General features: G+C 37.8%; 1 protein-coding gene across 1 annotated transcript; it reads right to left on the bottom strand.

The window, feature by feature from the left end:
• Nucleotides 1-3,584: 3,584 nt before the first annotated feature.
• Nucleotides 3,585-8,245, bottom strand: LOC119415450 (39S ribosomal protein L48, mitochondrial-like). The gene is made up of 3 exons (XM_037682594.1): nt 8,146-8,245; nt 7,964-8,053; nt 3,585-3,865 (listed from the first exon to the last, which is right to left on the bottom strand). The coding sequence occupies exons 1-3, from the start codon at nt 8,215-8,217 to the stop codon at nt 3,788-3,790; spliced, it is 240 nt and encodes a 79-aa protein (XP_037538522.1). The 5' UTR covers nt 8,218-8,245; the 3' UTR covers nt 3,585-3,787.
• Nucleotides 8,246-9,996: the final 1,751 nt, after the last annotated feature.

The following is a 9,996-nucleotide window of genomic DNA, read 5'->3' as shown; positions in this document are numbered from 1 at the left end:
CCGTGACCCAAAATGGAATAAGCGGGTAAAGATAATGGATGGATGGAAGCATACAGTGATGCTTAAAAGTTTGTGAACCCTTTATAATTTTCTATATTTCTGCATAAATATGATCTAAAACATCATCATATTTTCACACAAGTCCTAAAAGTAGATAAAGAGAACCCAGTTAAACAAATGAGACAAACTATTATACTTGGCCATTTATTTATTGAAGAAAATGATCCAATATTACATATTTGTGATGGTAAAAGTATGTGAACCTCTAGGATTGTCAGTTAATTTGAAGGTGAAATTAGAGTCAGGTGTTTTCAACCAGTGGATGATGATCAGGTGTGAGTGAACACCATGTTTGATTTAAAGAACAGGATCGATCAGAGTCTGATCTTCACAACATGTTTGTGGAAGTGGATCATGACAGGAACAAAGGAGATTTGTGAGGAGCTCAGAAAGAGTTGTTGATGCTCATCAGGTTGGAACAGGTTACAAAACCATTAGACCACCACCAGATACTGAAAGCAAAGGTTCACATGCTTTTACCATCACAACTATGTAATATTAGATCATTTTCCTCAATAAATAAATGACCAAGTATGATAGTTTGTCTCATTTGTTTAACTGGGTTCTCTTTAGAACTTGTGTGAAAATCTGATGTTTTTTTGGTCATATCGATGCAGAAATATAGAAAACTCTAAAAGATTCACAAACTTTCAAGCACCACTAAGTATGAAGCTGGACTTACCTCTGAACATTTACCATGAAGTGCTGATATAAAAGTACTTGTCATAAAATTAGAATATGAAAAAGTTGATTTATTTCAGTAATTCCATTCAAAAAGTGAAACTTGTATATTATATTAATTCATTACACAGACTGATATATTTCAAATGTTTATTTCTTTTAATGTTGAGGATTATAACTGACAACTAATGAAAACCCCAAATTCAGTAAAACCAATAAAATTTTTTTTAGAAAAGTTGGTCAACGAAAAAGTATGAGCATGAAAAGAATGTCCATGTACAGCACTCGGTACTCAGTTGGGTCTCATTTGGCCTGGATTACTGCAGCAATGCGGCGTGGTGGCATGGAGTTGATCAGTCTGTGGCACTGCTCAGGTGTTATGAGAGCCCAGGTAGTTCTGATAGTGGCCTTCAGCTCTTCTGAATTGTTGGGTCTGGTGTATCACATCTTCCTCTTCACAATATCCCATTGATTTTCTATGGGGTTAAGGTCAGGCGAGTTTGCTGGCCAATTAAAAACAGGGATACCATGATCCTTAAACCAGGTACTGGTAGCTTTGGCACTGTGTGCAGGTGCCAAGTCCTGTTGGAAAATGAAATCTGCATCTCCACAAAGTTGGTCAGCAGCAGGAAGCATGAAGTTCTCTAAAACTTCCTGGTAGATGCTGCGTTGACCTTGGACCTCAGAAAACACAGTGGACCAACACCAGCAGATGACATGGCCCCCAGACCATCACTGACTGTGGAAAGTTGGCACTGGACCTTAAGCAACATGGATTCTATGCTTCTCCTCTCTTCCTTCAGACTCTGGGACCTTGATTTCCACAGAAAATGCAAAATTTACTTTCATCTGAGAACATAACTTTGGACAACTTGCCATCAGTCCAGTCCTTTTCGTCTTTAGCCCAGGTGAGACGCTTCTGACGCTGTCTCTTGTTCAAAAGTGGCTTGACACAAGGAATGCGACAGCTGAAACCCATGTCTTGCATACGTCTGTTCTTGGTGGTTCTTGAAGCAATGACTCCAGTTGCAGTCCACTCTTTGTGAATCTCCCCCATATTTTGGAATGGGTTTTGTTTCACAGCCCTCTCCAGGGTGCGGTTATCCCTATTGCATGTACATTTTTTTCTACCACATCGTTTCCTTCCCTTCACCTCTCTATTAATGTGCTTGGACACAGAGCTCTGTGAACAGCCAGCCTCTTTAGCAATGACCTTTTGTGTCAGCCCTCCTTATGCAAGGCGTCAATGGTCATCTTTTGGACAACTGTCAAGTCAGCAGTCTTCCCCATGATTGTGTAGCCTACAGAACTAGACTGAGACCATTTAAAGGACTTTGCAAGTGTTTTAAGTTAATTAGCTGATTAGAGTGTGGCACCAGGTGTCTTCAATATTGAAGCTTTTCACAAACTCTAATTTTCTGAGATACTGAATTTGGGGGCTTCATTAGTTGTCAGTTATATTCAAGGCTTCAGGGTTCTTTATTTGTCATATGCACCATGTGGTACATGTGAAGGAATGAAATTGTGTGCACAGTCCCAGTTACAGCCAACAAAAGTATAAAATGTAAAAGAAAACAGTAATAAGATCTAAGATATGAACTAATACAAATATTAACTAAAACTACACTAAGCACTAGTAGTACAAAAACAATACACCAAACAGCAGCACGAACATGAGCCTGTGTGAGCAGATTAGAGATTCATGAGTCTAACAGCCTCAGGATAGAAGCTGTTCCTCAGTCTAATGGTTCTACACTTAATGCTTCTCAACCTCCTTCCTGAGGGGAGCGGGGCAAAAAGTGTGTGCACTGGGTGGGTAGGGTCCTTCATGATGCAGGTGGTCATCTTCCTGCATGTGGAGGTGTAAATGTCTGATGGTGGGGAAGCTGACTCCATCAATTATAATCATCAACATTCAAATAAACGTTTGAAATATATCTGTGTTAAGAATGAATATAACATCCAAGTTTCACTTTTTGAATGGAATTACTGAAATAAACATTTTCATGATATTCTAATTTTATGACCAGCGCACCTGTAGAAGACCAAACAGGTGTTTCCTCACATTGCATATTTAGCTCATCCCGTCTGATTGTAATTTACAAGTTTTATTTACTAATTACTACAAACCTGGAACATTTACACAAATTAACATTAAATAATTAGCATGCAGTACTTTAGTTAGATCTTGGAAAGTGATTTTTATTATACAACTGTGGCAGACATATGATATATTCTTCATACGTCCATTTTTTCTTGTCCTGCCCATAACACAATCACATCACTAAGTATGTTTGAGTATTTTTTCCTGCTTGCTTTGTATGAACATGTATTGAAACAAAACCCAAACGGAAACTTGATATTCCTGTACTGCTGGTTCAGTATGTTTTTTACTGCAGAGGCTAGAATCGACTCATTTATCACGCGCACATTTTATCACGAGGCTCAGTGTTTTCATAGTTTTATTTTTTCAAATGTATTTAAGGCCAAAAACACATTCCTTTCAATCTAGACAATAATGATTGGTACATTTTTATTGTTCTGTAGCAGTCTCTTCTGTAAAAACGTGACCAGTTATTTGAAATGAGCCTCTACAGTGCATCTGACCCAGAGAAGAATTGTCAAAAAAAGTTTATTATTTTACCACAAGTCAATGAGTCACACTTCAGTACATTTAATGAAGACTTATTTTATGTTTAACTTAAACGAGACCATTCAAAAGTTTCTATTTTGAAACAAATCTGCTTTATTATTAAAAAAAAAAAAACAGCAAAAATAAAAAGCATAAAACACATTTATAGTAAAGAACACTTTACTACACAGAAACTGTTTGATTTCCGATTAAATGTGTTAACGTCAAATACAAATCATATTTCAGATGTTTAAATGAACACAGTTCTTAAACATGAACTTTTAAATTGATCAGACTTTGTTTTGCATTTTCCTGGAGAACCATAGACAATAAATATGTCCAGATGACAGTTTTCCCCCTCTCAAAAAAAATCCAAGTTTTGAAGGTCAAAAGGTCGAGTTTAAAAGGGAAAAACTATTTTTTTATCTGTGCCATGAGTCCCTCCAATTCTGGGCGTGTCTTGAAGCGTGCGTTGAAATCTGCCTCGGTTTGCTGAAAAACAGAAAAGTCAAACATCAATCGTTTACCATACCATACCATTTTACAAACCAGATTCCAAAAACATTGGGACACTAAACAAATTGTGAATAAAAACTGAATGCAATGATGTGGAGATGGCAAATGTCAATATTTTATTCGTAATATAACATAGATGACAGATCAAAAGTTTAATCTGAGTAAATGTAACATTTTAAAAGAAAAATATTTGATTCAAAATTTCACAGTGTCAACAAATCACAAAAAAGTTGGGACAAGTAGCAATAAGTGGCTGGAAAAAAAAATTGAGCATATAATGAACAGCTGGAAGACCAATTAACACTAATTAGGTCAATTGACAACATGACTGGGTATAAAAAGAGCTTCTCAGAGTGTCAGTGTCTCTCAGAAGCCAAGATGGTAAGAGGATCACCAATTCCACCATTGTTGCGCAGAAAGATAGTGCAGCAATACCAGAATGATGTTACCCAGCATAAAATAGCAAAGACTTTTAAGTTATCATCATCAACTGTGCATAACATCATCAAAAGATTCAGAGAATCTGGAAATATCGCTGTGCGTGAGGGTCAAGGCCGTAAAACTCTACTGGATGCTCGTGATCTCTGGGCCCTTTGTAGTGAACTCGGCCTCCGACCAAAACCTGTCTCTGAGGACCTTCATGGGACAGGAACTGTTATTTCATTGATTTGAATCCAGAAATACAAATTAGCTCATCCAGAGACTTTCTAATTGTATCCTGAAGTAATCAATTGAAAGAACACTCTTCTTTTATATTATCATTACTATTTTACAATATCTTGATAATCAAAAGTGTGTTTAGTTCAAGTGAACCACTCATTTTAAATCAACTGTGAAACAGTATTAATGATTTTTTACACCTCATTTAAATTAGAAATCAAGTTAAATGTCTATTTACAAAGTAATTATGCATTTTGATTTTCTGTCTAAAGGAGAAGTAGTGATGTCGGTCAAAAGTCGGAGACAGTCAGAGGGAAATTATTAGAACAGGCTGTGTTGTTTTTAAACCTAAAAAAGAAGCATCTGGCACCTGCTTGCTCTCACTTCTTCAAAACATTTCTCTGTCTGTACTAAACGTTCCTAAACATTCCTGCTGTCCTTTTGACTTTTAATAACCCTCTGACATCACTGAAACACACCCCCTGTTGGTTGTTTCAACCAATCAGGAAGTCCTGAGTGACCGGAAGTGAGAACTCTTTAAAACTCCACACTTCCTGGAACTACTCAGTCGAGTTGGGATCTAGCCAGTCGTCTGAGTCTAGTTCAGTCTAGTCTACTGAGTTGAACTCAAGTCTTTGATGGAGTCTTCCACTCCTGAGTGGAAACTCTGACGGGCTCACAGCCTTGCTGTGAATCCACCCGGGCATAATGCCCTACAACCTCGAAGGGAGCTGGTTCTGTTTAACGGAGTAAACCACACGACTTCTGACGATGCCCAGCCACCTGCTCGGAGACGCTGTAAAAGGATCGTACTAATGGACTCCTGTTCCGGAGCGGAGGTATCCCCCGTTTAAGGTAACGAAGTCTCTGCACGTCCTGAAGTGTACCGGAGGTTTGAGCTGGTGTTGAAAGAAGCGTGCTAATTCTGGTAAACAAAACATGCATCTTTCCTTCATCCATCTCCCTTTAAACTCTTCATTCCTTCCTTTAAACTCTTCTATTTTGCCAGTAATCTAGATGCCTTCAGAAATGTCTTGTTGTCTTATTAGTAAAGTGTGCCAAGTTTTATTAATCAGAACCAGATTAGCTAATCACGTGTACATGTTTTGATGTTAAATTTTGATTCTGTTAAATAAATGACCACATTTATTCTGATGGGTCAAAGGAAATTAACGTCTCACGTCACTGATTTAAACACTCCACTCACAGTTAGCTTGGTCACATGGCAGAAATTTAACTTGAAAAAGAGAGAACCTGTTACATTTAAATAATTAGTAGTGGAGGGTCAGAAAGCTGACGTTGACACACTACACCTTAAACGTCACTGCACCTCAAACAGGAATGCCACTGTCAAGGAAATAACAGAATGGGCTCAGGAATACTTCCAGAAAGCATTGTCAGTGAACACAAGCCACCGTGCCATCCGCCGTTGCCAGCTGAAACTCTACAGTGCAAAGAGGAAGCCATTTCTAAGCAAGCTCCACAAGCTCAGACGTTTGCACTGGGCCAGGGGTCATTTAAAATGGAGTGTGGCAAAATGGAAGACTGTTCTGTGGTCAGATGAGTCACGATTTGAAGTTCTTTATGGAACACTGGGACGCCATGTCATCTGGACCACAGAGGACAAGGATAGCCCAAGTTGTTATCAACTCTCCATTCAAAAGCCTGCATCACTGATGGTATGGGGTTGCATGAGCGCTTGTGGCATGGGCAGCTTGCATGTCTGGAAAGGCACCATTAATGCAGAGAACTATGTTCAGGTTCTAGAGCAACATATGCTCCCATCTAGATGTCATCTCTTTCAGGGAAGACCCTGCATTTTTCAACACGATAATGCCAGACCACATTCTGCAGCAATCACAACATCATGGCTACATAGAAGAAGGATCCGGGTACTGAAATGGCCAGCCTGCAGTCCAGATCTTTCACCTATAGAGAACATTTGGTGCATCATAAAGAGGAAGGTGCGACAAAGAAGGCCCAAGACAATTGAACAGTTAGAGGCCTGTATTAGACATGAATGGGAGAGTATTCCTATTTCTAAACTTGAGAAACTGGTCTCCTCTGTCCCCAGACGTCTGTTGAGTGTTGGAAGAAGAAGGGGGGGATGCCACACAGTGGTAAAAATGGACTTGTCCCAACTTTTCTGGGATTTGTTGACGCCATGAAATTTGGAAATAACAGATTTTTCCCTTAAAATGATACATTCTCTCAGTTTAAACTTTTGATCTGTGATTTGTGTTCTATTCTGAATAAAATATTAGATGTTGGCACCTCCACATCATTGCATTCAGTTTTTATTCACAATTTGTTTAGTGTCCCAACTTTTTTGGAATCCGGTTTGTATTTATAGAGCACTTAAAACAGCGACAAGGCCAACCAAAGTGCTGTACAGACAGAACAACAGGTAACACACAAAGCAAAATACAAAATGAAGTAAGTTTCAACAAGATATTTTTATAAAGTTGTTTTCCTTTTCAAAGGCCATGGTCATTTTATCGATGTTAAGAATTTAAAACTTAAAAGTTGCTTCTGCTCAAACCTTTCTCAGTCATTTTACTCTTCATTGCATATTGTCTACTAGTTTATTTAGTGACATATTTCATCGCATGCCGAGGAATAATATTTGGTTTTGTGGATTTATCACAAACGTTTACGGTCGTATGACATCAAACAAAGGCGGTAAATAAGCTAATCCCACAACTTGTAGCCATTTTTATCATGCTAAGTGTTTGCAAACAGTAGTGCTCAGTGTATGTCTGGATGGGACTAAACTGGTTTTGTAGAAAGTGTTTGATAGTTCAAGTTCAAGTTGTGTTTATTTGTCCTATGCAGGTTAACGAAAAGTTAACAGTACTATGAAATGCTCAGGATGAGAAGAACTGATTTGACTTGCTAAAAAAAAAAAACAGAGAACAAACAAACAAGAAATTCTAAGCATGCAATAAGGGTACAAAAATAAAGTAACAAAAAGTGAAAAATTATAATATTTACAGTTGTACATTTATTGAAATATAAGCATCAGAGAAATTTTGAAATGTTCAATATGCTTAAAAATCACAATAAATTAATGATAACATTGTACTAACAGGTGTACTTTGGTTTTTAAACACAGTATACCCACCACTAAAATGCAGAGTACACCACTGCTGCAGACGGAGCACTGATGAACACTGAAAGTGAACTGGGAGGTGCGTGAGCCGTGTTTACTTTGTGCCCTATTAATAGTGTGTGTTTTGATGTTAATTACTTTACTGTAGCAAGACAAAACTGTGCAGTCCCATGATGCATCATTCATTTCAACTCAAGGAAGCTTATGAGTATACAACTACTTTAAGCAACTTTTAGGACTATAACCATAATGCTTCCAGTAAGAAAAACAAATCAATAATTATTGTATTATGGCTGACTCACCTCAGTCACAGAGACCTGAACTCCTTCTGGTTGGTTCTTTAAAAGAACCTCCATGAAAACCGAACACAACGTGGCGTTCAGATGGCTCAACTGCAAACACAAAGAACAAGAGAAAACATGGTTTGATTTAACAGGAGCTTAATAAAACCCAGAGTGCAGGAGAAGTGATGCTGAGCTCTTACCTGAACGACACGTTCATGAGTCTTCAGAAGGGAATCGATGAAGGTTTTGGTGCTTTGTTCCTGCATCAGCATCACCTCTGTGCTTTTGGTTGGCAGAGCGTAGCTGCACGAGTACAGAAAACACGAGTAAAGGATCAAAACAATGGTATTACTCCACAAGGACACCAACGACAGAACCCCTGAAAGGACATCTCTGTATTGGAACTCTTAATTTGAAAAAAAAAAAAAAAAAAAAAAACTCGTTCATAATTCAACCAAGAGTGAAGAGATGGAAATAAAATGAGTGGGGAAAAGACTGGAGTTAATTTCCTTATGGAATTACTGTGTCGCAGTTTTTTGCATAATTTACATGCTCTGCGACTTAAACGCCAAAATGACTTATTTATAGATATTTTTTTTTCCATATTTATAAACTAGTTTTTGGCTGAGATATGACCGTTTTCATTCATTCTGACTGAAAATATTGAACACTACCAATTTCAGCCACAAGATGGCACTTGAGCAATATAGTATGCCATTGTATCATGTAAGAGGTAAAAGTGGCTATTAATGCCACAGTCGGTTTGCCATACCCTGCCACCATCGTCTGCCTGGAGCAACCATCAAATCAGCTTCATTTCACTGCACCGCCCCATCAAAATGAAGCTGATTTGACCATTGAAGTGCATTTATTAAGGAAAAGTTCAACTGAGACACAACTTTACTATAATGGTGAGCAAACAAATAATTGTTTTAGGTGTTAATCTTGTTAAATTTCAAAGAAATGCCCGAGACGCCCTCTGTGCATTCATGTTTCCGTGTATTGGCTTTTGAAAATACAGCTGATTTATCATTTCGGGCAAACAAATAAATGTTGTCAAGTGTTAATCTTGTTAAAATCCTCCTGTGCACGCTCCCGCAGCCGCCAACTGGCAGCCAATCGATTTTTGGCACACCAGCCCACATTTCCAAGTTGTCAGCGGTGACGCATAATAGATGCAACTTATACGGCGAAGCAACGTATTTATGGTTTTTTCCACTTAGACACATTTGGACTGATGAGACTTATAGGGCAGAAAATAAAGGTATGAAGTGATCCATGACGATTCAGTTTTCTGCAGAAACAAAAACACTGCATGTGTAGAACTGATACAGATAAAGATATTTTTCCAATGATTGAATACAATCAATAAATAAACACAAAGGTATCACACATCAGATTTATGTCTCAAGCACACATTAAATACTTCAAATCTATAACAGATAGTTGTTTTAGTGATAAAGTTTAGTACAACTAAGTTTTGTCAACTACATGTTTATATTAATTTTGTATAATTTCGTCTTTTTGGGATCAGCCAGAAAATAAATCTGACCTTTTCTTTGTTCAAGCTGCAGCTCAGACAACTATTTAAAACATTTAAACTCAAACAGAAGCCTTTTTCTCTCTTCTTTCAGTTAACACTCATTAACTGCAGTGTCACGCAAAAGTATTCACTCACAACTTGGATTATATTTTAAGTAAGAATAATATTTCTACAAGACCTCAGATTAAAGAAGGTAAACGGGGCTAATATCTACCAATAGTTAAAAGATTTTTTTAAAGATATTGTATTGTGAAATTCTTTATCAAAAGGGCTCGTGAAACGGTCGGCACAGATATTCAGACCAGAAGGAAAAAATAAAAGACAGAAGCTGTTACTGCTAGGATAAATTAGTGTCCTTTATTATCCTGCCACAGAAAACAACCGAGCAAAAAACAAACATGTACACTCGTACACTCTTAACACAGATTGATATGAAATAACTTCTCACCGTGACACTGGCCGGGAAGTCGTTTTCGACCCAGGTAAAGGAGAATCACATCAAAATGGC

This window comes from Nematolebias whitei, chromosome 1 (assembly GCF_014905685.2).
Source record: "Nematolebias whitei isolate Nwh7 chromosome 1, NemWhi1, whole genome shotgun sequence".
NCBI classification, from domain to species: Eukaryota; Metazoa; Chordata; class Actinopteri; order Cyprinodontiformes; family Rivulidae; genus Nematolebias; species Nematolebias whitei.
This window is presented reverse-complemented; position numbering and strand designations above follow the sequence as displayed.

Coding starts and splice junctions, on each gene's coding strand:
- LOC119415450 (XM_037682594.1), bottom strand. CDS start 8,217: ATGCTGATGCAGGAACAAAGCACCAAAACCTTCATCGATTCCCTTCTG. Junction 8,054..8,145: donor CTCATGAACGTGTCGTTCAG/GTAAGAGCTCAG, acceptor TTGTGTTTGCAG/TTGAGCCATCTGAACGCCAC. Junction 3,866..7,963: donor TTCAGGTCTCTGTGACTGAG/GTGAGTCAGCCA, acceptor TCTGTTTTTCAG/CAAACCGAGGCAGATTTCAA.